This window comes from Falco punctatus, assembly GCF_963210335.1.
Source record: "Falco punctatus genome assembly, chromosome: 3".
Taxonomy (NCBI): Eukaryota; Metazoa; Chordata; class Aves; order Falconiformes; family Falconidae; genus Falco; species Falco punctatus.
This window is the reverse complement of record NC_137582.1, coordinates 105,715,255-105,740,111: the sequence shown is the minus strand read 5'-3', so window position 1 is coordinate 105,740,111 and position 24,857 is coordinate 105,715,255. Positions and strand designations below refer to the sequence as shown.

The 24,857-nt window shown below is 65.4% G+C and overlaps 3 protein-coding genes across 10 annotated transcripts; 1 reads left to right on the top strand and 2 right to left on the bottom strand.

The window, feature by feature from the left end:
- Positions 1–345: 345 nt before the first annotated feature.
- On the bottom strand, positions 346–6,888 carry ACOT7 (acyl-CoA thioesterase 7). Of its 3 annotated transcripts, none has more exons than XM_080380208.1 (10): positions 6,754–6,888; positions 5,856–5,973; positions 5,270–5,426; positions 4,657–4,748; positions 4,408–4,522; positions 3,710–3,724; positions 2,981–3,067; positions 2,062–2,178; positions 1,644–1,828; positions 346–1,010 (listed from the first exon to the last, which is right to left on the bottom strand). In XM_080380208.1, the coding sequence occupies exons 1-10, from the start codon at positions 6,804–6,806 to the stop codon at positions 906–908; spliced, it is 1,044 nt and encodes a 347-aa protein (XP_080236334.1). In that variant the 5' UTR covers positions 6,807–6,888; the 3' UTR covers positions 346–905. The 3 variants fall into 3 exon arrangements, with proteins under 3 accessions (XP_080236334.1, XP_080236336.1, XP_080236335.1); XM_080380210.1 differs by lacking the exon at positions 6,754–6,888 and adding an exon at positions 6,069–6,103; XM_080380209.1 differs by lacking the exon at positions 3,710–3,724.
- Positions 6,889–8,460: 1,572 nt separating this feature from the next.
- On the top strand, positions 8,461–20,565 carry ESPN (espin). 5 transcript variants are annotated; one of them, XM_080380189.1, is made up of 13 exons: positions 8,461–8,876; positions 9,654–9,847; positions 12,043–12,229; positions 12,312–12,494; positions 12,577–12,708; positions 12,800–13,369; positions 14,975–15,136; positions 15,226–15,400; positions 16,976–17,121; positions 17,216–17,497; positions 19,552–19,631; positions 19,713–19,724; positions 19,822–20,565. In XM_080380189.1, the coding sequence occupies exons 1-13, from the start codon at positions 8,583–8,585 to the stop codon at positions 19,967–19,969; spliced, it is 2,565 nt and encodes an 854-aa protein (XP_080236315.1). In that variant the 5' UTR covers positions 8,461–8,582; the 3' UTR covers positions 19,970–20,565. The 5 variants fall into 5 exon arrangements, with proteins under 5 accessions (XP_080236315.1, XP_080236313.1, XP_080236314.1 ...); XM_080380187.1 differs by lacking the exons at positions 19,552–19,631; positions 19,713–19,724; positions 19,822–20,565 and adding exons at positions 15,688–15,714; positions 17,735–19,545 and having other exon boundaries at positions 12,800–13,019; positions 13,092–13,369; XM_080380188.1 differs by lacking the exons at positions 19,552–19,631; positions 19,713–19,724; positions 19,822–20,565 and adding exons at positions 15,688–15,714; positions 17,735–19,545 and having other exon boundaries at positions 12,800–12,916.
- A 117-nt stretch (positions 20,566–20,682) lies between these two features.
- Positions 20,683–24,785, bottom strand: TNFRSF25 (TNF receptor superfamily member 25). 2 transcript variants are annotated; one of them, XM_080380203.1, is made up of 7 exons: positions 24,353–24,785; positions 22,540–22,735; positions 22,306–22,437; positions 22,053–22,205; positions 21,882–21,963; positions 21,726–21,787; positions 20,683–21,640 (listed from the first exon to the last, which is right to left on the bottom strand). In XM_080380203.1, the coding sequence occupies exons 1-7, from the start codon at positions 24,380–24,382 to the stop codon at positions 21,012–21,014; spliced, it is 1,284 nt and encodes a 427-aa protein (XP_080236329.1). In that variant the 5' UTR covers positions 24,383–24,785; the 3' UTR covers positions 20,683–21,011. The 2 variants fall into 2 exon arrangements, with proteins under 2 accessions (XP_080236329.1, XP_080236328.1); XM_080380202.1 differs by having other exon boundaries at positions 22,540–24,785.
- Positions 24,786–24,857: the final 72 nt, after the last annotated feature.

The following is a 24,857-nucleotide window of genomic DNA, read 5'->3' as shown; positions in this document are numbered from 1 at the left end:
GCCCCGCGGGCACCGGAGGAACCCGGTGGTGCTGCCCCGGCCCCGCGGCCCGGCACGGCTCACACCCGGCCGCCGGGCCAGAGTGAGGAGCAGCGGGGGGCCCAGCCGCAGTCCCGGGACGGTGAGGGGGGCTGTGGGGCTGTGATCCGCACAGGCTGGCTGCCAAACTGCGGGAGCTAGCCCAGGATTCCCATTAAAGGACGCAGGCTTTCCTAAAAACAAGTGGGGAGCCTGCTGCACTGCTCAGGGACCCTGAGAGGAGCCGGAAAAACAGGAGGGTGGAAGCAGCGCGATTCATTTGGAATTGCTGCTACTCGAGAATGAAAAAAAAAAAAGCCACACCCATTTTATTTTGGTCAACAACAACAGACTTTATTTATGCCACAAGATTCCTTAAATAACTTAGATGTGCACAGAGAAACTACCTAGAGGTGTCAACAAAACAGTCAGAGACATTCAGTACGATACAGGGGCACGTTTCTCGTCACAAGTATCGTACGTAAGCTTTGGTGTGCAGTTGTAGGACATACCGGCAAGTTTTAACACAGCATCACAAAGACTCATGGCCTCACAAGTCCCTCGTGCCGCCACGCACCTCTGTCCTGATACGGCACGGGCGAAAGCTTCGCTTACGAGATTAAACTGTGAAAACGGGGCTCCAGAGGCGAATGGCGAGCAACCGGGAAGGCTCCTGGAGCCTTGCAGGGTGCTTAAGCCACCTACAGCACAAGGTCTACGGCTCTAAACCGATCAGCAGCGAAGCAACAGCACTGCCATGGCAGCTCCGGCAGCAGGCTGGGGCAGGCGAAGGCGCGAGGCCCGGCGCAGACCGGACACGACACTAACGGGAACCTGGACGTTTGGCGGGCAAAGGCTGCAAGAGCACGGGGCAGCACAGGCTGGGATCACTGCTGGGCAGCCTGCTGCATCTGCGCCTGCCGCTTGGCTTTCGTCTGGAGGTACCTGCCCTTCCCTTCCTCGAAGCGCCGCTTCTCATCCTCTGTCTCTGTCTGCCGGTGACATAAAGAAAGCAAAGCCAGAGGTGTTAGCTGCCTCAGGGCATCACAGCTCTCCCACACTGCACGTTGCCTCCCATTACAAGAAACAAGAAAACTAAAGGAAAACCTGCACTCCGTGAACTCCATGTTTTGACAGGTAAGGTACTCCTGCACAGAGCAGGAGGAGACCTGCACAGGATAAAATATTAATAAAGAAACAGCCCCCAGTCAGCAGCGCCATGTCAGCAAAGACCTGCCAGGATCAGGAGAGCTAAAAATAGTCAGGGAGGCTGCAGCGTGGAACGCCACAAGGAACAGGGATGAGAGGGCCTCTGTTGCTGCTCAGGGTCCTCTCCTGCGTGTCCCCAGGAGGGGAAGCAGCAGAGTTTGCATGCAGCCTGTCCTCAGCTGTGAGAAAGGAAAGAATGCCCAATTGACACATCAACAATTGTCAGAAGAAACATAAAAAAATACCCCAACCCTGAATCCTGCTCTGGAAAGGCTCATTCATGCTCATTTTTTTCTGCTGAATAATTCAAGGGAAGAGGACTTCCTAGACAAAAAAGCTGGCCTGGGGCCTGCCCCAGGAGGAGCAGGAGTGGGGCTGGCCCAGCAGGCTGGCAGCCTGGTTGGGAGAGCTCTTACCAGCAACTGTGGGACAGGAAGAGGCTTCCCCTCCTTGCTCAAGGAGACGTAGGTGAAGAAGGCGCTGACAGCACGGTACCGCTCCCGAGGCTCGTCCACGAATGGGTCGGCATCTACAAAGACTTCGATTTCCATGGATTTATTGCTCGTGAAGGTCATGCGTCCTGAGATGGTGATGACACTGCCTGCAAAGCAGAGAGGGGCCAGTTAAGCTGATGGCCCCTGCTTCTGCTCAGAGGAAGGGAGCGAGGGGTTCTACATGTTACATGCTTAAGCCATGTCTTAAGCGGAGCTTATCGACAAAGGACTAGTTTAACAGGGAATAAATTGCCCTGCCTGTGTGTCCCGAGCATGCACCCAAGGGAGCCAGGATGTGGCACTGTGTGAGAGCGAAGTGCCCGCCATCACTCTCTGGTACCTTTTTTGATCTTCTCATGGAAGTTGATGGCATCCACTGAGGCAGTGACGATGTTGGTCTTGCAGTGGCGAGCAGCCACAATCCCAGCGACCTCATCCATGAGCTTCATGGTGACACCTGGGGAGGGGAAACAGAGGGTCCTGTCTCAGGTAAAACAGAGGGATTTGGGAAAAAACCACACATGTAGGTCAGTAATGTCTTTGCACAACCAAAGGTACACCAGGGAGTCAGACTAGTGACTGAATTTTAACTGCAGGAAACCCCTGGTACCAGCACAAAGACTCCTGTCAAGAGTACCATCAGGGTGACATCCTCGCAGACCCAGGCTTATGACCGAGGCCAGCTCTGGCTCTCCTGAATTTCTCTAAGCAAACCTCAGCCTTGTAAGGCAAGATCAGTCCCACAGATCTCCCACTCGGAAACAGCTCTGAGCCATGTTGTTTTGCTTTTTCTTATGGATGCAATTAGACAAATAGTGGTGTGTAGCCCTTGGCGAATGCACCTCTTCCCAGGCTTACACCACACGCATCCGCCTTGCCCTGCTCTGCCTGCCTGGCAGACACTGGGCACTGCCAGCCAAGAGGAAATTACTCCAGCAATTTGCAGTCATTGTACATGTTTATAATGTACGTGTTTATAATCAGAGATCTGCAATTTAAGAGACAAATGACGAAATTGTAGGATTTACAATTTGAGTATGTCAGTTTTCGAGGCCTTTTTTAAGCACAGAAAAAGACAAAGCGTTTGTCTCAGCCAAAGCAACGTCGAACCTTACAGGTGGTGCAAACGAGCCTGTGTGCCTTCAGAGGCAGAGCCTGCTTCCCAAAAACACCCAGATGATGCACAAGTTGCTCTCAAATGGTGCTTCTGCTCTGGGGAAGAACCAACCCAGCCATTGAACAGGGCAGGCAGGACTCACCTCCATGCACGAAGCCCAGCAGCGTGCAATCCGATGGTCCCACTAGGTGGATCAGGCTGGACTGGCTGTAGCCAACCGTGTGTGGCTCTGGTTAGAAGAAGAAAGCAAAGTGGAGGTCAGAGCTACTCAGCCAGCACCCATATGCCACTGTACACACCTGTCTTAAACTGTCTGAAGGAAGAAAGCATGGGGCTGCCTTATGCAAAGGTGAAGTATGTTCAAACCGGTGTTTAAATTGGCCCCGAGAAGTCCTGAGAGCAGAGGCTATTCACCGTCTAATGGGCTGCCACCTCCCTCTAATGTCCACCCATCAATTTTATTCCAGCTCAGTTAATTTCTTCTTTTAAAGCTTTCAGAGAGCCCAAAAGCAAAAGGGAGGGAACTGACACGCGGCTGTATGCTTTCCATCCTCAGGCCACTAGATGCAGCTGAATCTCCCTGAACCTGCCACTTAGTGGCATCTCCCAAGAGCCATGCTTCCCCCTTGGCGCGATGGCCTCGGCACCCAGCCCCCCCAGCCCTAGCACATGCTGGTAACATCTGACTTGCCACTAAATCCAGACGACAGAAACTGCACCCTCCAATTGCCAGCAAAGGAAAACTGCTCTTGGGGGTGGTTTTCCACCTAACAAGAGAAGCTAAAGGCACTTAGTGCAAGAAAAACCAACCAAGCCCCCAACCGCTTGGCATCACCTCATCAGGGAAGACGCAGTGCCCGCGGAGCCTTACCTTTTGTCTGCCTATCTGTGAGCAGGGAGAACAGAGGGGAAAAAAAGCATTTGAGCAACTCTCATCCTGTATCACCCCCTGCCCAACAATCCCCGTATGCCATCTCTCTGTCTCTGCCTGAGGACCACGGCCAGTCCTGGAAGCCACTGGCCACTTGCCCATTCAGCTCTCTGTCAGCACCACCATCGTGCTTCCAGAAGCTGGGGCAATGCTTTTGGGAGGAAAAGGATCCCCAGCAACCCCCCAGTGAGAACATGACTCCCAGTTCCTCCCTGTAGCTCATCCTCCCCTTCAAACACCGGACTATGACTTCTTGATAAAAACTGACTTCCAGAGAGGGGCTGCAGCTGCAGAGTGTTAAAAATCCTCATCTGACACTTGTGTTCACCCCATGCTGAGCAAAACTAGTTCCTGCTGCCCAGGACTGCACAAGGGATGCAAGGAGTGGCGGCAAGAACTGTGTTTTGGATAAGGGCAACCCACCCACCAGCCCCAACAGAGGATCACAGGTGCCCACCCAGCTCCCCCTGTGCTCATGCACTGTGGCTTCAAAATCCCATCCCCATCCCCAACACAGTATTTTGGAGGGCACGCTCACAGCCACAGGTGCCTGCGGATGGCTGGAGTTGCCTTGGGGACTAGTTCAGCCTCCCAGCACCACCGGGCCATTTCCACAGGCCACACACCGCCCACATTACCTGGGTTGATGACAGGGAAGATCATGTCGCCGTTTCTCTGCTTGGTTTCCAGCCGATCCAGCTTTTGCTCCTCATATCGCTTCTTCCCCTCATCCTCCTGCTCCTTTCTCGCATACTGAAAGGAAAGGCCGGTAAGAAGAGGGTCAGCAAAGCCACCGGCACAGCCGGGGATGCCAGCGGGGCTAGGTTAGAGCCATTCTCCTGGAGAGGGTGAGCTTTCATTTTTCAGACCAAAGCAAGCTGTCCTACCTGGATGGGGGGAACCTCAAGGACCTTGTTCACATTCTTCAGGGACAGTGGCACATACCACAGCGTCGCCTTGTTTGTCACCTTCTTCGCCCCTGGAGGAGAGGGGGGCAAAGGGTGACCATGCCAGCACCAGCAGCGCTTCACTGCCACTGGCGCTGTCGCAGTCTGGGGCTGTCTGCACACTAGCAATGTCACCGGCACTGGGCAGCCCCCTGCCCTGCTGAGCTTTGGCTTGGAGCAGATGTGACAATGCGCTTTTGGGAAGGCATCCCAGCAAGCGGAGCCAGTTGCCACAGCAACAGCAGGAAAAGGGTCTTCTTCTGGCCAAAAGCAGCCACGGGCAGCAAATTAGGCAGGAGGAGCTAACAGCAGATTTTTCCATTCTTCACTAAAAGCGATCAATGGAGCCATAATCCCCAGGGAGCCTGCTTGGCTTCCCTTCCCAGTGCCAACCCTCCCCACCACCCCCAACAATCTCAATAAAAAGGCAAGATCTCCCCTCTGCCCGATGCTACCAGCAACGGTGGGTGGAAGATGGAGTCACTGCCACGAGCTCTCAGCTTATCACGATTATTCCTGGAGTTTTGGGACAGAGCCGCCGGCAGCCGCCCACCTGTTAAAATGTTTTCGGACATGACGTTGACCTGGACCTCCACAGAGTGCCGGGAGGTGTAGGTGATCTCAGCGCTGACATTGGCCACCTCACCGATGCACACTGGGGAGAGGAAGTCCGTCCGCTCCACCCGCGCCAGCGCGGCCACACAGGGCTCCTGGGGACGGCGAGACAGCAAGAGTAGCAGCCACAGCCATGCCAAGCAGGATCGCAGCCAGTGGCTCCCCATGGCTGGCCCATGCTATGTGCAGCTCCGGCACTTCAACTACCACCTTATCAGCTGGTGGCCATGCTTCCTTCCCCACCCGTTACCAATGCTGGGGCTGCCTCTGACTCGCCTGTCACGGGAGTTGAAACACTAACAGCAGTGTAATAATATTTCTGCTCGTAAAAGCACCAGCTGGAGCCACCAGTGGTTTGCACACAGCAGCAAGGATTTCCGCTGTGTGTGGGACAACTGGAGAGGACCCCAGGGATGACTGGTGGTCCCAGGGGACTTCCCGCTGCCAGAAGACCCCTGAGGTGTGGCACGGGGGTCAGAGAGTCACTGAGCCAGAGCCCAGTGGGCACTCCGGTGCCTACTTACCCCAGCCTGGGAGTTGCAGTGGCGGGTGCTGATGATGGCTCCTGCCTCCTCAATCATCTTCAGGATGGTTCCCCCATGGACATTCCCCACGACATTGGCATCATCCGGCCGCATGATCCTGCGAGGGGAGAGACACAAGGAGCTCGCACTCCCCTGCCATGCCCCCAGCCAGGCTCCCAGTGCAGCCACTCGGAAGCATCGTTATTGCCCTACCGGATGATCTGCTGGGCCATCTCACCACGCTGATGCCGGCAACGTCACTGGCACTGCCTGCATGCAGCTTCCTGTGAGGGGCAGTGGAAACCGCCCCAAATTATAGCTGGGAGTGGAAGGAGGCATTGCTCCTTTGCTGGGTGCGGCCGGCTACTCAGCTAGGATGGTGTGTCACCACCACCTCGCTGCGGCAGACAGAGCCGGGCACATGCCACCCCTTGACCTGGCTTCCTGGCAGCCACAGTGGTTTTGCTGGAGCAGCAAATAATCAGCGGGAGGAGAGAAAGTGAGGCACGGTGGCGATGGGGCAACAACCATGTGCCGGCCCAGAGAGGAGCTGCACTTTGGCAAGGCGGCCATGCCAGGGAGCTGCAAAAGGCAGGAAAACCGGGGCATGCCCTGCCCGCCCTAACAGCTCACAGGCACCGGAGTGAGCGCACAGCGCTGCTTCACAGTGCCAGGTGCGACCAGCGTCAGCAGCGCTGGCAGCGATGCTGGTGCAGACAGCGTGACCGGCGCAGGCAGTGCAGGCAGCGTGACCGGTGCCGGCAGCAGCACAGGCAGCAGTGCAGGTAGCACCACCGGTAGCATCCCGGTTGCAGGCCGGCCCGGGCCCGCCCGCGGACCCCCAGCCCCCCTGCCCTCCCCCGGGCCCCCGGCAGCGGGTGGCGCGGCGGGGCCGTACCTGGAGACCTGGATGGCGGCCGGGCCCGGGCCCGCGGCCCCACGCTCCGACATGGCGGCACCGGCGCCCCGCCCGCAACGGCGCTGCGGCACCGCCACGCCTCGCCACGCCACGCCTCCCCGCGGGGGACACGCCCTCGAGGCGTCCCATTGGCGAACAGCGCCTCGCCACGCCCCCGCACCGGCAGGGGGGCGGGGCAGCGCTCCACCGCCTGGCACCGCCTGGGAGCGCAGAGAAGGGCTGGTGTCCCGGTGCCCGGGGACGGAGCTCTGGTGGTGCCCGGGGACCTGGTGCTCCGGTGCTGCCCGGGAGGCTGGTGTCCCAGTGCCCAGTGCCCGGGTGCGGTCCTCCGGTGCTGCCCAGGGAGCAGTGTGTGCCCCACTGGGACTGAAGCCCCTTCACCTTCACTTGCTCAGCTGCCTGCCCTGGGGTGCGCCCTGCTTGCGGGGGGGCTCACGGAGGTCACGGCCTTCAGGCCGGCACGGGCAGCTACCAGCACCTGCTGGAGCAGGCTCGTGCTGGGTGTGGGCTGCCGGTGGGCAGCCTCCCTGCCTCCATCCTTCCCCATTGCTGGCGGCTTTATTCGGTCGGGAAAGAGCTCCATGGGTCACCCAGGGTTTTGGGGGCAGGTAAAGGCGATGGCCCCAAGCAGCAAGGGACAGATCTCTGCCGAGCGCAGGCAGGGATAGGGATGAGGACAGGGGTGGAGAGGTACGGGTCAGGGCCGGAGGAGCCGAGGCACTCACGTCCTCCTTGCCGAGGAGCGGCAGGATTAGCACTCTGAGGTGCTCGAGGCTCCGGTTGATGCGGTCGCAGCGGCTCTTATCCATGAGGGGCTTGAGGAGACGGGGTGGTGAGGGCGGGCGGGCGGCCCGGGGCTGTGTGGGTCCGGGAGTGCCGGAGCTCTCACCTTGTGCAGCCGGGTGGTGGTAGGAGGGGGGCGCGAGGGCCGGGGGGGGACTTGGTGCTCCCGTACCGCCACCGCCTTTATGGGCTGCTGGCGGGGCAGGGCAGGCAGCGCGGGCAGGCAGCTCAGGCAAGCAGGGCAGGCAGGCAGGCAGGGCAGGCAGGGAGGCAGGAAGGGCCGCTGCGCCGCTGTCCGTGGTGCTGCACCAGCGGTACTGCCGCTGTCCGCGGTGCTGAACGCGCGGCGCCGCCGCTGTCCGCGGTGCTGACGGCGAGGGCTGTCCCAGCCTGCCCGCACTGCCCGCGCCGCGCGCTGCCCGTGCCGGTGCCCGCGGTAGCCGCCGCCGCTGCCCGCGCTGCCACAGGTCCCGCCGTCCGTTCCCGCGCTGCCCGTCTCCCCCCTCTGGCCGGCCCTCCCGTGGCAGGAGGAGGCAGGGCAGCCCGCCCGGCATCTCCCGCCCCTCGTTCCTGCCCGTGCTGCTGGGACCGGCAGGCGCACGTCGGGGCTGCGGGAGGAGCCCATCACCGCCGTGCCCTTCGCGTTGCCGGGCGGCGGGCGGGGAGGGGGACACCCGTGGGGCAGCTTCGCAGAGCCGCAGACGGCGGTACCAGCAGCTGGGCACGGGCCGCTTGCGGGGTCCCCCGGGCCGGTCCCGGGCCGGGTCGCAGCCCGGCAAAGCCCGGCTGCCGTGGCAGGGGTGGGGGGCGGGGGGCAGCGGGGCGGGGGGGGCTCGGGCAGTAGGCAGCCGCCGCGCCGTCGGGCGGGGCGGGCGGAGGGGCGGCCCCGAGGGAGAAGGAGGAGGAGTCGGCGGGGCCGGGGGGCGGCGGGGCGGGAGCGCTGCGCAGTGCCAAGCGGCGGCCGGGCCGGCGGGGCCGGGGCCGGGGCCGGGACCGGGGCCGGCGGGGCCGGGGCCGGGGCCGGGATGGCGCTGGAGCGGGCGCTGCTGGCGGCGCGACAGGGCGACGTGGAGGCGCTACGGGGGCTGCGGGCGGCCGGGCTGCTGCGACCGGGGCTGCGGGACGCCCTGGGCGCCTCCCCCGCGCACCACGCCGCCCGCGCCGGCCGCCTCGCTTGCCTCCGGTACTTGGCGGCCGAGGCCACGCTCCGCGGCGACGCGCGGGCGCGCAACGGGGCCACGCCGGCCCACGACGCCGCCGCCACCGGCAACCTCGCCTGTCTCCAGTGGCTGCTCACGCAGGGGGGCTGCGGCGTGCAGGTGCGAGCGGGAGCGCGGGAAGGGGGGGGCAGCAGGCAACCGGGGGGACGGGCGCGTGTGGACCCCTCCAGCTCTGCCGCCCGGCGAGCCGGGGCCCCGACGTGGCGTCCTACCCATGCAGAACGGGGGGCGGCCGGGGGGTGGGAGGGCGGAGAGCCCCCGGGATCCCGGCGGGACGCAGCCCCGAGGGGAGCGCAGGGCCTCCGGGGCTGTGCCCGGGGCTGCCGGCCCCTCCCGGGGTTACGCAACGGCGGGAGAGGGGCGGTAAGCGGCTTGCCCCGGGGCCGACCGAGAGCTAACGACATGTGACGGGCCAGAGGAGGCGGCGGAGGGGCTGGGAGCGGGGATTAAGCGGCAAGGATGGGGTCAGCAGCTTCGGCAGCCTCCCGGCGGGGGCCAGCTCTGCCCGCACCCCGCCGAGTACGGAGGGTGGCCGGGCTGGCGGCACGGCGGGACCCCGCGGGGAGCCCCTCCAGGCAGGGGCTGCTGGTCGGTGGCAGAACAAGGGGGGCTTTGTGCAGCGCTTGCAGTGTGCGGGTGCAGGCCCTGCTGGATGGCAGGCATGCTTGTCCCACGGCCCCTGCCATGGCCTGTCCCCTCGCTCCAGCCCTCTTCTGTGCAGACGAGACCTCCATCCCGGGCAGCCTGCCCTCCCTGGGGCCAGCCCCCAGCTGTGGGGGGCCCCACAGCTGCCCACAGTCCCTGGTCCCACACACACGCCCTTGCCGGAGGGGGCTGGGTCCCTGGTGCCAACAGCCACCCCGGTTCCTCCCACAGGACACAGACAACTCTGGTGCCACCATCCTACACTTGGCAGCCCGCTTTGGTCACCACGAGGTGATCGACTGGCTCCTCCGCTTTGGAGGCAGTGACCCTACAGCGGCCACCAACACGGGAGCGCTGCCTGTCCACTACGCTGCGGCCAAAGGGGATTTCCCTTCCTTGCGACTCCTCTTGGGACACTGCCCCAGGTAACGGCCCCTGCTGCTGGCAGGTGAGAGGGGCTCCGTGCCGGGGGCTGGCAGGGGAATGGGGTGTCCACTGCCACCCCATCCCTCCCTCCAGCCACTGGGCAAGATGCCAGCACTGGGGATGGATTCCGCAGCCACCCTCAGCCCCCAGCTCCAAGGGCAACGCGGCTGCATTATCAGGCCAGGCAGCCAGCTGCACCTTCTTTATGGCCCGGAGAGAAAGGGCGAGGAGAAGAGCGGCCAGTGCTGACAGAAATATTACCACTGGCCGCTTGGTTGGCTCCCTGGGCTCCTGGTGCAGGGCGATAACACAGCCGCCTTTGTCCACCAGCCATTACGTAAATGGATTAGGCTGCCTGCCGAGGAGAGGCTGCTCCCTGCACCGGAGGTGAACTTTCTGCCTGCCCAGGGCCACGAGCATTGCTGGAGGCAGCAGCCCTGCTCGGCTGGCAGTGCTGTGGCAGCCTCCTTGCTTTGCCTCCCGAGCGGTACCCAGGGCCCAGCGCATTCCCTGGGGTACATGGCATTGCAGCCCACCAGGCCCACCATGGCGAGCCTCACTGTGGGACCGCAGCAGGCACTTAGGCAGCCCCTAATCCGATTTCCTGTGGCAGGCAGAGGCTGCCAGAAATAACCCACTGCCCCGGTCGATGTGGAGCCCGGAGGGTAGCGCCTTTGCCCTGTGCTGTGCCCAGTTAGGCTTGAGGGCTGCAGATGCACAGGGGTGCACAGCTCCCCCCTATCCAGAGGGGTCCCAAGGCAGTGGGAGGTGAACCAGGGCTCAGCACCCCTCCGTGCCTCGGTGCTGTGACCCCAGAGCCCCGACCCTTCCTGCCAGGCAGGGTCACAGAGCCCATTGCAGGGTCCCTGTTGCCCCATGGCACTCACCAGCTGCAACCTCCCCAGCCCCAGTCCCAGCTCTTTGCCCCCAGGCATGCTGGCTTAGCCCCAGGACATCTGTGGGGATTAACCCCCCGTGGCGCACAGCCTGGCCCCAGCCCAACCATGGCTCCTGCTTGGTGCCTGTTGTGTCAGTCCTGGTGTAGCGCAGCACTGGTGGTGGCCCTCACATGTTGGTTTTCAATGCTTCTTGCCAGGGTTGCTTCACTGCTGTCACCGCCTTCCCCTTGAATTATTTAGGGCTGGCCCCACTCCCGGCCCTGTGCCCGCTTGGAGGCTCTGTTACGGCCACGAAATCCAATCCCCGGGAGCTGCTGTGGGATGCTGGCGTTCCCAGCCCACCTTCACACTGGCCTTGCAGGGTCTCCAGCAGCCAGAAGCCCGGTGTGATGTCACGGCCATCTGGCAAAGCAGTTTACCGGCACTTGCCCAAGTGGCTTAACCCCTTCCCAATTAGTGGGAGATGGTAATCAGGGTCTGAATGCATGTCTGTACCCCTGCTGTCCCCCTGCACCATGGCCCAGCCTGCCACCATCCTGGCCCAGCTCCTGCTCTGGGAGTGCCCAGCAGCATCCCAGCCCAGAGCTGCGGCACCCCAGGGCAGGCGCTCTGCGGCACGGCACAGTGGGAAGGCAGTGCTGGCCACAGCCCATCTCACAGTTACAGGGATCAATTATTAAGGGCCCGCGATCTTTGCGATAACAGAGCGGAGTATTTATTGCTCTTCCTTTTTTAAATATTCAACAGGTTTTTTTATGAAGCACTTAGTAAAACAGCTTCCTGCACGGTGGGGATGTGGGATGTAGGATGCACAATTTGGGACGAGGCATGCGAGGATGCCAAGGCCTGCCACAAGCAGTGGGGGGACACCTGTGCCAGGCAGCCGGACTGGCAGGGGGCAGTGGGCAGCAGGGCCAGCACTGCCATGGTGCAGGTCAGCCTTTACCTGCCGGCTCCCCTGTGGCCAGCGCTGCCTAAGCTGCTTATTTAAAAATACAGCTAAATTGCAATGTCCAGAAACAGCCGGAGGAAGGAGCTTACCCTAAGCAGGCTGATTAACTTAGTGACCTCCCACTGTAGCAGCCGCTGCTGCGGGGACCCAGTGGGGAGCCAGGGGGTGGATGGCTCCCAGCCAACACTGCCCAGCTCTGCTACTGCCCTGCCTGCACCCAGACAGCATGTCCCCTGTGTGTTCCTCATTTCCCTGTGACCTGTGTGTCCCCTACGCCCTGTACCTCCCTTCCCAGTGTGCTTGGTGGTGGCTGCAGGTGATGGGTGCTGTGCCCCTCTTGCAGCACGCTGAGTGCCCAGACCAAGACAGGGGCCACCCCGCTGTACCTCGCCTGCCAAGAGGGCCACCTGGAGATCATCCAGTACCTGGTGCAGGACTGCGGGGCTGACCCCCATGCGTGTGCCCATGATGGCATGACCCCGCTGCACGCTGCTGCCCAGATGGGCCACAACACTGTCATCGTCTGGCTGGTAAGCGTGGGCTGGGCACAGCATGGTGGCACGGCATGGGGCACACTGTGCCAGCGCTCAGCCCGCCCACCCACCCACCCAGATGAGCTTCACGACGGTGAGCCTGTCGGAGCGGGACGCCGAGGGGGCCACGGCCATGCACTTCGCCGCCAGCCGTGGTCACGCCAAGGTGCTGAGCTGGCTGCTGCTGCACGGTGGGGAGATCACTGCTGACAGCTGGGGTGGCACACCGCTGCACGATGCTGCTGAGAACGGCGAGCTGGAGGTGGGTGGTGGTGGCCAGCAAGGTGCCAGGGTGGGGAGAGGGAGTGCCCTCCAGCCCTGCCATGCTCCCCCACTCTCCCCAGTGCTGCCAGATCCTGGTGGTGAATGGCGCCGACCTCAGCATCCGTGACCAGGACGGCTACACGGCGGCTGACCTCGCCGACTACAATGGCCACGGCCACTGTGCCCAGTACCTGCGCACTGTGGAGAACATGGTATGGCAGTGCTGCGGGGCCATGTGCGTGGGGACCACGCAGGGCCTTGCCACTCCCGCCCCACCACCTGACCACACGGCTGTGCCAGCAGAGCGTGGAGCACCGCGTGCTGTCGCGAGACCCCTCGGCAGATGGGGAGTGCCGGCAGCCCGACTCGGGCATGTCATCGCCCAACACCACGGCGTCGGCACCCCAGGCACGCTTCGAGGTGGGCTCCCCTGCCAGCACCCTCTCCAACTACGACTCCTGCCACTCCAGCCAGTCCAGCACCGGGGAGAAGAGGGGTGGCCCCCTGGGGGCCCCCGCTGCCCGTGAGTGCGGGGCCGGGGGGTGCAGGGCAGGGGACACGGGGCTGGCCCCCCGTGACCCCCTGCCCTGCGCAGGGGTGCCCGCACCAGCGCTGGCGGACATGCAGGCGTACATGGACATGCTGGACCCTGAGACGTGGCCGCGGGGCCGGGGGCTGGCAGGCGAGGGCCCCCTGCCGCCGCCACCCCCCACCTTCCCCCCCCCGCCACCCCCACCCCCTGCCACCCGACCGCCCCCGCCGCCCCCTGACTACCCCGCACCCGCACCCCCCGCCGCCCCCCACACCGCCGACATCTACGTGCGGGCCAAGAACAACCTGCGGCACGTGGAGAGCCAGGCGCTGCGCCGAGAGGTACGGCCCCATGCACCACGTCCCACACACGCCGTGTCCCCTGTGCCCCACGCACTGTGCCCCATGCACAGCTGCTCCTGGCCACGGAGCTCATGGGATGTGCCACCTAGGGGGGGACATGCCACTGGGCACCAATCTCCCGTGGGGAGCTGTTAGTTCTTGATGGCACCGGGAGGGGACAGCCCCAGCTTGAGGCCACATGCCTGCGATGCTGACTTGCACCACAGGTCCAAGGTGCAACCGGCAGTGAGGGTGCAGCAAGACGGGGCCTCTGCGGCACTGGGCGGCCTTGCTGCACCAGCTGGGGCATCTGGAGGCACCGTGCAGGCCATTGCATGGCTGACTGTCACGGCTACACCCACGTGGCCTTGGCGATGCCACCAGCACTATGCCGAGCTGGGTGTGGGCGGCTGCGCAGGCTGTAACTGGAGCAGCCAGCTCCGGTGTCACCTGCGCAGCAGGTGTCAGGTGGCTCAGCTGGTGCTGCCAGGAGCTGAGAGGGCTCAGCCGGGCGTGCACAGGTAAGAGGGGTGCAGCCCCCCGAGGCGGGCTGGGGGGGGCATAGGGATGCGGTGGGCTCAAGGCCGTCCTGACCCCCAAGCATGGCTCTCACCACTTGTCCGGGGACAGGAACCTGGTGCACAGCTGTGGTCAGGCCACTGGCAGAGCCCAGAGCTACAGGGGATGGGGGCACATGGGAGGGGGGTCTTGGCAGAGCAATGTGTGCCAGGCCTGTGCAGCGCTCAGGACCCTGTTGTGCTCTTTGTGCATGTCTCGCTAACGGGATAATGAGCGGCCTTGCCTGGGGGGCTACAGAGCCGGGCTGCCCTGGGGAGGGGCAGGCGTGTGCCAGCCAGAGCAATGTGGGCACCCCAGGCAGGGGGGCTGAGCAGCACAGACCCTCACACCGGACTGGGGCTGGTGCTGTGGCAGCGGGAGCTGGGCTTGGCACAGCGCCCGCGGCAGACAGAGCAGGAAGCACCGAGCTGTCGCTTGTTGACTTAGCTGGGGCTGGTGGCAGTGGCAAGCGCCTGGGCTCACCATGCAAATGCCACGGGTGGAGGTGGCGCACAGGGAAATGCAAATAGCAGGGCCCCCGGCATGGGGAGTGAGGCCGTGCCACCGCGGCACCTCAAACCCGGGCAGTGGGCATGACCCCCTGCAGCGCCGGTGCTCGGCAGCACGAGCCACAAAGCTGCTGCGGTATGTGCTGGGGTGAGCTGAGGCTGCGCTGCCCGAGAGCCCCATTCAGAGGGAGGTTTGGAACCAGGCCCCATGGGAGATAAGCTCCAGGTAATCCGTGGGGCCAGGGCTCGGCAGTCCTGTTCCCAGGGGGTTATCCCAGGGGAGGCTCGGCTGGGCTCCTGGGCACAGGCTATAGGGTCACAGTGCCAGGCGCTGATGGCACATCCTGCCAGCCCCACATGCAGTCCCTGGTGCAGCCTTGTGCTGAGTGGACCCATGGCGTATGTGCCTGCTGTGCCCCAAGCCTGGCATCTGCCCCACAGCCACCCTGGGCACGGCCTTGCTCTGCCACAGCTCTGCCCCACAGCCACCCTGGGCTCAGCTGGGCACGGCTGTGCTGAGCCATGTTCCCCATTGCAGCTGGCTTCGCGTGAGAGCAGCCCTGAGGGCCTGCGCAGGGCTGACTCCAGCAGGCGGTCAAGGAATTTTGGCAAGCAGCCGAGCACCGGTGACTACTACAAGCACCTAGGGCACGGCACAGCCGAGCAGCCCGGGCCCCGGCGAATGGCACACAGCGAGGAGGTGAGCCCCAGCCTCGTGCCGCAAGCCTTCATGTGGCTCAGCGGCACCGGCAGCGGCACCACGCAACGCCTGCCCATGCTTTCTTTCAGGCATCGCCCATCTCAGAGGACACCATGCGCAACGGGGAGAGCAAGCCTGGTGCTGAGCTGCCACCCCCGCCGCCACCCCCACCGCTGCCTGATGCTGCCTGTCCGATGCCCCCACCACCGCCACCACTGGCTGAGACCCCCGCCGGACCCCGCCGCTCCTCCTCCTCTACAGGAAGTAAGTGGCGGGGTGCCGGGCAGGCACGGGGAGCAATCCCTGGCACTGTCCCATCGGCTGCACCATGGCACCAGCCGCCCCGGCGCGTCTCCTTCTGCGGCACTCTGGCTGTGTGGCTCCTGACAGCCTCTCTGTCCTTCTCTCCTCCGGTGTCGGCGTGGGGGCCCCCATGCCCGCCCGCCCCTGCCTGCTCTCACTGCTGGCCGCTTCTCTTCTCTCTTGTCTCGCGGTGGCTAAATCCTTCCTCTGCCGCGCGCCCTGCGCCGCCTCTCTGCTTCTCTCCCTAGGAGGAAAGGCGCTCAGGCAGATGAAGAGTAAGTACCGCGGCCCCACGCTCTTCCCTGCTCTGGGGGTGCCCCGGCGCGGGGCATGGCCAGCGGGGCCCGAGCCGGCACCATCCCATGCCGGAGCCACGGGGCACTGACAGCCACTGGGGCTGGCAGCTGCCCGCAGCCCTCCTGCCTGCTGAGCCCTCGCTGCTGCGTTGCCAGGCCAGCGTGCCATGCGGTGGCCCGAGCCCTGGCGTGGGGCTGCCGAAGCCAGCCGGCAGGGCTAGCAGGGCTGGGCAGGCGTCCGGGGCCCCATGCCCCCCGCGGCCCCCGCGGCCCTGCCGCCGGCCCTGCACACAGAGGGCCTTTGTCTGCGCTCAGCCGGCTGGCGTGACCCCGCCACGTGAGCGCACCGGCCGCTCCCCCACCGCTGATTGCAGCCGGGCTTGGCTGCCGCTCAGCACCTGCTTTATTAGCGCCGGCTCCCGCGGCTGGGGGGTCTCAGCCGGCACTGGATGGCAGCGCGTGTGCCCTGCTGGGGCCTCAGCACCCACAGCCCTCTGGCCCCGGCACGGCGCAGCCGAGCAGGGCGAGCTGCGGGAGCCGGCGGCAGGGAGGGGGCTCTGCCTTGGCACGGCACCATGGGCCATTAGGGACCCACGCATGGCTGGCACAGACGGTGGGTGCTCATGGGGTGGGTGGCACAAGCGGTGGCAAGGGCATCCTCAGGGGCACTGCCGCGCTCCAGCGCCGCTGCCATGACGATCTTGGGGCTCAGGGCTGGCAGTGGGGCTGGCTTAGGCTGTCGGTGCATCGCTGCTGTGGGCTGTGGGGGAGGGTAGGGGGTCCAGGGCCCCCGGTGAGGCAGCACAGTGTCATCCTGCTGTGCCGGGGCTGTTGCCAGCCACAGACCCATCCCTCTGCAGGCAGGTCACTGCTGTCACAGCATGGTGCTGTGAGGTGGGTGGCCCTTGGGGCTGGGGCTCTGAGATCTGGGTGTTGGCATGCTGCTCCATCAAGGTCCCATGGACCTGGTAACCTGGGTGTTGGGATACTGGTCCCATGGACCCAGGGAGGTGGGGTGCCAGGCTGCTGAGTGCTGGGATGTTGCTTCAGCAAGGTCCCATGGACCTGGTATGCTAGGTGCCAGGATGCTGCTCCGATAGGAGTCCCAGGGGCTCTCAGGCATGGGGGGCAGTCAGCTGGCCACCCTGTCACCCCCGTGCGCCGCAGGCTGGCAGGGGAACTGGGGGTGTGGGGGGCTGCTGGCAGCAGGGCCCTTACTGCCCACCCTGCCTCCCCCCAGGCACCAAGTCCTTCAACATGATGTCCCCCACTGGTGACAACTCAGAGCTGCTGGCTGAGATCAAGGCCGGGAAAAGCCTCAAGCCAACGCCACAGAGCAAAGGCTTCACCACCGTCTTCTCCGGCAGCGGCCAGGCAGGGGCCAATGTAAGGGGGGGAGGGGTGGGTGGCGGGGGAGCCGGTGGCAGTGCATCATGGCACAGCGGGTGCCCACCACCCTTCTTCCCTCCTTCCTCCATAGGCAGAGTCGCCAGTGTCCTCCCCGTCACCCACCAGGACGCCCACCCCGCCGGCCACCCCCGAGGCTGCCGGGCCACCACGCTGCCTGGCAGGGGGCTCACCAGAACTGGTGCTGAATGGGAGCTCGCCGGTGCCAGCGGCAGGCACCGGGGTGGCAGCAGAGGCGGAGGCACTGGTGCCGAGCCATGACGAGCGGGGCCGGCCCATCCCCGAGTGGAAGCGGCAGGTGATGGTGCGCAAGCTGCAGCTCCGCATGCAGGAGGAAGAGGAGCAGCGGCGCAAGGTAGGGGGGTCCCGCGTGCTGTGGCGGCGCGTGTGGCGTGGGTATGGCCCAGCAGCTCAGGACCTGGCGAGATGGTGTGTGTGGCATTGCCTCTGGTTCCTGGCTGTGCCAGGGGACCACCCCACCCGCATGCAGGGGCATTGTGTCCCAGGGGTGCCGCATGTGGCGGCGGCAGTGGTGGCATGAGGTGCACGTGGTGCGGCCTCAAGAGCCCCTTTGCCCTCTTTCCCGCCGCAGCCTGGGAGCCACTCGCTGCCCCTGTGCCAGCGCAGGCCACTCACCCGCGGGGGCACACCTGGACCTGCCGGGCAGCCGATGCGGGAGGAGGACTTGCGGCACCTGGAGAGGCGGCTGGGGAGCCTGCGGGTGATGCATGAGGCCCAGCCGGTGCAGCCGCTGCTGGGGCGGCTGGAGAAGGAGCCGCTGCCACTCCTGCCGCTGCCTGCCACCCTGGCGCCCCAGCACTTCGCCCTCACCCACAAGAACCCACCCACCCACAGCAGCCAGCCCCCGACGCTGCCGAGGAGCGTGGCCGTGCCACCGGCCACCCCGGGAAGCCAGGAGGGGCAGGGGGCAGGGGGGGCAGCAGGCGGCCCTGGTGCCCAGCACGATGCCCAGCGCGAGATCCTGGGCTGTGGCGTCTCCGTCCGTAGCCTCAAGGCCAACTATGAGGGCCCAGGGGGGGCCTCCCCACCCATCCCCAGGGTCACCAAGCGCAAGCGGGCACAGCCCCCCAGCAGCACCCGCCAGCCTGTCCTGGAGGAGGAGTATGGGGATGGGGCACTGCGGCGGAGCCGGCCGGCACCACCAGAGCCAAGGGGCCCACGGCAGCATGCTGAGGCACACAAGGAGCGTGCCGTCTTCCTCTTCCTGGAGCACTGGAAGAAACGGGCACTGGCAGCGGTGCCTGGGGAGGAGCAGCCGCGGCGGCCAGGGAGGCGGCGGCCGGCAGCAGGACGGCTGCTGGCCCGCTGGAGAAGCATTGCTCGCCGGGTGCCGGGACGGCAGATCCGGCGGCTGAGCCGCGCCACGGTGCTGTACTGGCCCCAGCACTTTCTGCCCCACATCGGTGGCTCGCCCATGCCCCATGACAGCCTCCCGCTCGACCTCTTCATGCTGGGCTACTTCCAGCTGCTGGAGATGCCTCTCAGCCCTGAGGAACGGCGCTTCCGCCACCTCCTCTGCTACGAGATGTTCGACCGCCTGGGCAGCCACAGCTGGCACCACGTCCGCCACTTCCACCGTGCCGTGCTGGAGCAGGTCGAAGCCGGCCACCGCCACTGGCTCGATGGCTTTGAGGACCTCGTGCAGGAGTTTTTCGAGAATGGCCCCACCATGGTGGCAGAGAGCCCTCCGGAGCTCCCCGCGGAAGCCCTGGGAGGGGAGGGGGCATCAGTGCCAGTGCCGGTGCCGGAGCTGGGCGAGTTCAGTGAGGAGGACGTCTGCCGCTTCATCGACCGTAGCTTCTCCTTCTGGAAGGAGAAGGAGGCAGAGATGTCCGACACCTGAGCCCAGCGGGATGCTGTGGGCTGTGCCAGCAGTGTGGGGGCGGGCCAGGAGCAGGCACCGGGGCCAGCCGGGGGCAGCAGGACCCGGTGCCTGGGTGTGCTCAGCTGACTGCGGCTCTGACAGCGTTGTGGCTTGGCTCAGCGGAGGGCTTGGTGTTGTTTCGCGTGGCCCCGGGCCGAGGTTGCGGTGTGCCGCTTGCTGTGGCTGTGTGTTGTGCAGGGGGTGCAGCACTGGGGCTGCGCTCCCCTCTGGCGTGGTGTTTGCGGTGCCGGGGCGGCGTGGGCCCCTGCGTGTCAGTGCAATAAAGCTGTGGTGTGCTGCGAAGGGCTGGCCACACCGCGCACTCCTTCCTCCTCCCTGCGCCGGCAGAAGGCAAGTGGCGAGGGGCGATGTCGGTGAGCCCCCACCAGCGCTGTGCCGGGAGCACGGCTCAGCCCGACGACCAGCAGGATGTGGTGCCACGTACCAAGGCAATGCCACTGCCTCACGGTGCCAGCAGCAAGGGCAGGCTCCTGGCAGTGCGAGTAACACGCTGTCTGTTGCAGGAGAAGGAGGAGGAGGCACGCCTGGCCAGCATGCCAGCCTGGAGGAGGGACATCCTGCGCAAGAAGCTGGAGGAGGAGAGGTGAGCCGGGGCCAGGGGACGCTGCATCAGCCAGCCGCCCCCGCGACTCCGCTAACCCCGCTCTTCCCTTTGCCTTTGCAGGGAGCAGAAACGGTGAGTGCCGCAAGCCCCTTCCCTGGGCAGGTGGGTGGGCACGGCGGCTCCGGTGCTCTGGTGACCATGGTGCCCCGTGCCCTCCGCTGCTGAGCAGGAAAGAGCAGGAGAAGCTGAAGCGGGAGGAGGAGGAGAAGGAGAAGGAGCAGTCGGAAAAGCTAAGGACTCTCGGGTACGATGAGACAAAGCTGGCGCCCTGGCAGCGGCAGATCATCCTCAAGAAGGGGGACATAGCCAAGCACTAGCCACGCCACGCCACGCCCTGGCTCTTTGCGGCGGGAGGAGGCCAGCAGGTCCCACCACGGACCGGGATGCACCTCGACACCCTCCTCCCACCACGGATGGCCACATAGCCCAACCCAGAGGAGCACTCACTACCACCCCGAGCACCTGTAGCCCCCGTCCCACTGCCGTCGGCCCACTGCCACTCCGTGCTGCCCTTCGCAAAGCGAGCTGCCGCAGTGTGGGGCACCTGGCTCCTTGTGCGCCGCTGGGCTCGACTATTGAGGCTGGGCTCGCCATGCTGCCCTGCTCCCCGTGCTCCCCGCAGGCACCACTCGCCGTTGCAGCTGCAGCACACTCACCACCACTCCTGCCCCTCCCGCCTCTGGAGCCACTTGAGGCTGGCTCCTGGCTCCACTCCACCCCGGACCACCTGCCTTTCCAGCAATTAAAACGATAAACCCCGCCAGCAGTGCCCCGCGCCTTCCTGGGGCTGCCCATGCCACCTCCCTGCCTGCACCGTGCTGCACCCACTGCGGTGCCCCCATCGCCCGTACCGCCCCCATTACCACCATCACCCGCACATCCCCATCACCCGCATCACCACCCCCACCCACATTGCCCCCACCACCTGCCGTGGCCTTGTCACCCACCAACGTCACCCCTGATGCCAGCAGTGTCTCGGTGCTCAGCCGGGCTGGCGCAGCCCTGGGAAGAAGGGCCGGGGGCCAGAAGATGGAGAACATGCCACTTTATTGGGGCAGGGGCAGGCGCGCCCGTCAGCGGGCGGCCTCGAGAACTATCCCATGGGTTAACGGCGGGCTCGGCGCCCGCTCATCCCGCGAGCGGCCGGGCAGCCGGCATGCTGGGGTGCAGGGTCCCCCCCTGGCCCTGGGAGCAGGGGGACATAAATAGGGGGGGTGGGCAGGGAGGGGACGTAAAACTGACATAAAATGTCTACACGGTTTAAGTAACAATACTTAGGGGTACGGCTCAGCCAAGGCACCTGGTAAGCCAGGGAGGTGCCGGGACCTCACTCTGCTGGCGTGGTGTCGTCGGTGGGGGTCAGGGGCCCGCCAGCAGGCTCCGGCGCAGCGCCTCAGCACAACCAGCCAGCTCCATGCGCTCCAGGGCAGCATAGACACGGTCAAGCGTGGCGCTGGTCTGCTGGCACCAGCGCTTCAGCATTTCGTACTGCTGGTCACGGATGTGGGCCACCTCCAGCTCCACCAGCTCAATCTCTGCCTCCCGCAGCTCCAGCACCCGCATGAACTCCTTCCAGCGCCGCACTGGCACCGCGTCGATGATGGTGTAGAGCTGGCTGCCATGCAGCAGGGCACCGCGGGGCTCCAGGGGAGCAGAGGGCTCCACCTGACCACCCGGCTGTGCCGCACCACTGGGCTGCTCCCGCAATAAAGGCTGGTGCTTGGGGCTCTGCCTCACCGTGCTGGCAGCATGCTCCGTCACCTTAGGGGAGTACAGCTGGGTGCAGCATGAGCTGTCCCACACCTGGGCGCTGGCCTGGTACCACGGCATGGCCACGGGCCCGGCTGTGGGGGTGGCCACCTGTGCCATGGGGAGGGGGCTGCCTGCCAGGGTGCTGTGCCGGAGCCGCTTCCTTTTGCGGTAGATGGCAAGGGCACCCAGGAAGAAGGGCCCGGTGAACGCCAGCAGAAGGTACTCCAGACCCGTGCCTGCAAGGAGAAGCAGGAGCGTCCTCATCAGCCAGCCAGCGCAGCGGCCCCCGCACTACTGCCCCCAGCCCTGCAGCCCCCACACCTTGCCTGCTGCTGCCGCTGCACACGCGCTGGCACTCTGTGCCGCATGTCTCCTGGGTGCTCCTGCAAGGAGAGGGGAGCCGTGGGTGCCGTGCTGCGCTGTGCCATGGGCCCTGCACATGTCCTTGGCTGGGGCACAGGGAGGGTCAATGCTTACGTGTGGCACGGCCGGCACTCGCTGCCCTCGGCGTAGAAGTCAGGCTTGCAGCTACCGCAGAGCGTGTCCTGCACCTCTGAGCCTGGGGAGAGGGTAGGATCAGGCAGGGCGGCACAGCCAGAGGTGGCACAGCCGGTGAGGGCGCATCACGGGCTGGCCAGCAGCACTCACATGGCCGCTGGATCAGTCGCCCAACACAGGGCTGGCACTGCCGGCAGAAGAAGTCGTTGCAGTGCTCATCAAGGCAGTCACGGAAACGGCCATGCTCGCAGCCACAGGCAACATTGCTGGTGGCCGAGCAGTTGCTCAGCACGCTCTGGAAAGCTGCAGGAGGCAGGCGGTGAGTGGTGCTGCAGGGCACAGCGCAGCGCCATGCAGCGTGGCACAGCACGGTGTGGCATGGCGCAGCACACTGCCAGCTCACCTTGCCGGTCACACTCGTAGCAAGCCTGGCATTTGGGGAGGGTGTTTGGCTGGGCGCGGAAAGTGCCGGCAGGACAGGCGGTGCAGACGCTGTTGTTGCTGTGGCTCGAACATGGGGCAAACAGGAACGTCCCTGCGGGGACAGTGGGGTGACAGGGAGCATGGCCACCTGGGGTGAAGCACCCGGTGTGCCACAGCATGCCATGCCAGGCTGTGCTGGCCAGGCAGGTCTCACCTGCAGGACACTGGGTGCAGCACCGGTGAGCCTCCTTGATCCAGTTCATGCCAGCGGGGCAGGGGGGTCTGGTGACATGCCTCTGCAGGCGGGTGGGTGGCCGTACCAGGACCTGCTGCCCCTGTGGCACAGGGCGGTCCTGGCACCCTGGGGGCTGTGATTCACTGCCTGCCAGCCACAGCGCTGCCAGGATCACCTGTGGGCAGGGAGAGGGCAGGGATGCCGGCAGCTGGGGCACCCCAGGAGCCATGCACCTGCGGGGGCAGCCCTCGCACCGTGCCCTCCACCCTTCCGGCTGCACATGCTGGGCTACCGGTGCCATGTGGACACCAGTGCCTGTGTCGGGCAGGACGGCTGGAGCCACAGCTCCGTGCCCCAGAGCTGCACAGGTGTGGTGCCCCAGGGCTGGGAATGCGCCGCAGCAGCCCCTGTGCCGTGCTTGCCTTGCCCTACGCAGGCAACTGGCTTCCTGCTGGTGCTGCAAGACACGTATGCCATGGGGGCTGCTGTGCCTCCCCTGGTAATCCTCGCACGCTCTGCAAACAGTGCCGCCAGGCCGGCTGGGAGCGGGCCCAGGGTGCTCGGCTGCCTGCTCCACTGGGGACAGGGACAAGGGAGGGGGTGCACGGGCTGATGGCGGTGCTGGGGCTCACCAGCCTGGGGAGGTGTCAGCAGCTGAGCGCGGGAGGGTTAATGCTGCTGGCTTCTCTTTCCTGGGGTTTTTCTTCCTTGCAGAGGAGGCGATTTCCTCCCCAAGAGGAAGCCGTGCCCGGCTCACGCTCTCCCCGATGCTATCGCACCTCGTACGTGAGTCCCAAACTAGGTCACCACTCCCCCACCCTGGGGCACCGGCTGCTGCACCCAGGGGAGCCCCGCTCCCCCCACGGCTGCGGTGGCGACAGGGTGCCCACACCGGCACCCCCATCCCGGGGAAGGCAGGGGGCCGGGGAGGGCCACGGCACTGGCAGCGCGGGCAGGGAGCCAGGGGATTCCTCGCTGGGGGCTGGATTTCCCAGCCGCAATAGCCCTGATTACGGCAGCTGAATCATTTTCTATTAAAGCCGCCACCAGCAGCAGACTGGAAACCACGCGCAGGCCGCCCCGCTTGCAGGGCGCTGCTGGGAGATCGGGGCAGCCGCCTCAGCCCCAGCTGCCAGCAGCACATCTGAGTCACCGCTGAAGCACGACCTTCCCATGGTGGGGTCCTGCCTGCACACCCTGCCTGCCAGCGGGCAGCTGCCCCTTCCCCAGCACCCGGAGCAGGTGCCCCACGGGCGCGGGAGCCGCCGGCACAGGTGCAGCCCCACTGCTGGCTGCACCGTGGGGAGACACCGGCTCCTTTGCCATGCAGCCGCTGCCCTGGCCTGTAACGCAGCCCCCGTGCCGTCTCTGCTCCTGTTGCCCATGTGCTGGGGCAATCACCCAGCCAGCCCCAGGGTGGCCCTGGCACCTGCCACCACTGGCAGCCCTGACCCGCTCCCACAGCCCACCAGCACGGCCAGTCCCCGTGGCGGTGCCCTGCCTGCAGCCCCGTGGCTGAGCCCACACTCCCTCGGCTGCATCGCGGCCATGCCGGCAGTCCTTCATGGCTGTGCCATGCCCGTGCTCCCCGCGGCTGTGCCATGCTGCAGGTGCTTCAGCGAGGCAGACCCCATTCCCAGGTGTTCGGCTGAGGGGGGAGCAAGCTTTTTAGGCATGCTTGTACTGGGCTTGCCCCCAGACCCCCACCCCCCAGACCCGCTGTAGCCACAGCCCCAGGGCACCCTGCAATCGGTGCCAGGGGTCCGCGGGACCCCGGCACTGCCACACTCACCCAAGACACCCCTGGGCAGCAGAGCTTCATCCTTGTGGCCGATGCGGCTGGGTCATGCCGGGGTGGCGAGTGGACCAGGGCAGTGGACGCAGTGGGGTGTCAGGGCAGTTCAGCACCTGGGCAGGGTGCCCTGGCACCCCATCGCTGCCGGCAGTGTGTGACGCGTGGCGAGTGAGCGCCAGCCCTCCCCACACAGGCTTTTACACCCAGCCGCAGCAGGAGGAAATGCTTTTTTGGAAATGAGTCCAGGGGGTGTGAAACCACATGACGGGAGCAGCAGGCGCGGGAGGGACCTGTGCTGCCTCGCCATGGGCCGCCCGGCCACCGCCCTCCCTTTCCTGCTGGCACAGACACGCTGTGGCCGGGTGATGTGGGGAGCACAGGGAGCCCTGGGGCATGAGGCTGGAGCTTGTCCCCAGCCTTCTCACCGTGTCTGCCCTGGTGGGGCTCCCCCAGTTGTGCCACATGCCCGCCCCGGTGCTGCCCAGCCGTACGGTGCTGCCGT

Excerpts from the sequence above, each read along its gene's own strand:
- ACOT7 (XM_080380208.1), bottom strand. The coding sequence starts at position 6,806 with ATGTCGGAGCGTGGGGCCGCGGGCCCGGGCCCGGCCGCCATCCAGGTC. Across the intron at positions 1,829-2,061 it reads CCATGAGAAGATCAAAAAAG|GCAGTGTCATCACCATCTCA; the intron begins GTACCAGAGAGT and ends TCTGCTTTGCAG. Across the intron at positions 1,011-1,643 it reads TTCCTGTCCCACAGTTGCTG|ACAGAGACAGAGGATGAGAA; the intron begins GTAAGAGCTCTC and ends TGTCACCGGCAG.
- ESPN (XM_080380185.1), top strand. The coding sequence starts at position 8,583 with ATGGCGCTGGAGCGGGCGCTGCTGGCGGCGCGACAGGGCGACGTGGAG. Across the intron at positions 9,848-12,042 it reads CTCTTGGGACACTGCCCCAG|CACGCTGAGTGCCCAGACCA; the intron begins GTAACGGCCCCT and ends CCCCTCTTGCAG. Across the intron at positions 15,137-15,225 it reads GAATGGCACACAGCGAGGAG|GCATCGCCCATCTCAGAGGA; the intron begins GTGAGCCCCAGC and ends GCTTTCTTTCAG.
- TNFRSF25 (XM_080380202.1), bottom strand. The coding sequence starts at position 22,861 with ATGGCACCGGTAGCCCAGCATGTGCAGCCGGAAGGGTGGAGGGCACGG. Across the intron at positions 22,206-22,305 it reads CTACGAGTGTGACCGGCAAG|CTTTCCAGAGCGTGCTGAGC; the intron begins GTGAGCTGGCAG and ends TGCCTCCTGCAG. Across the intron at positions 21,641-21,725 it reads CAGCGGCAGCAGCAGGCAAG|GCACGGGTCTGGAGTACCTT; the intron begins GTGTGGGGGCTG and ends TTCTCCTTGCAG.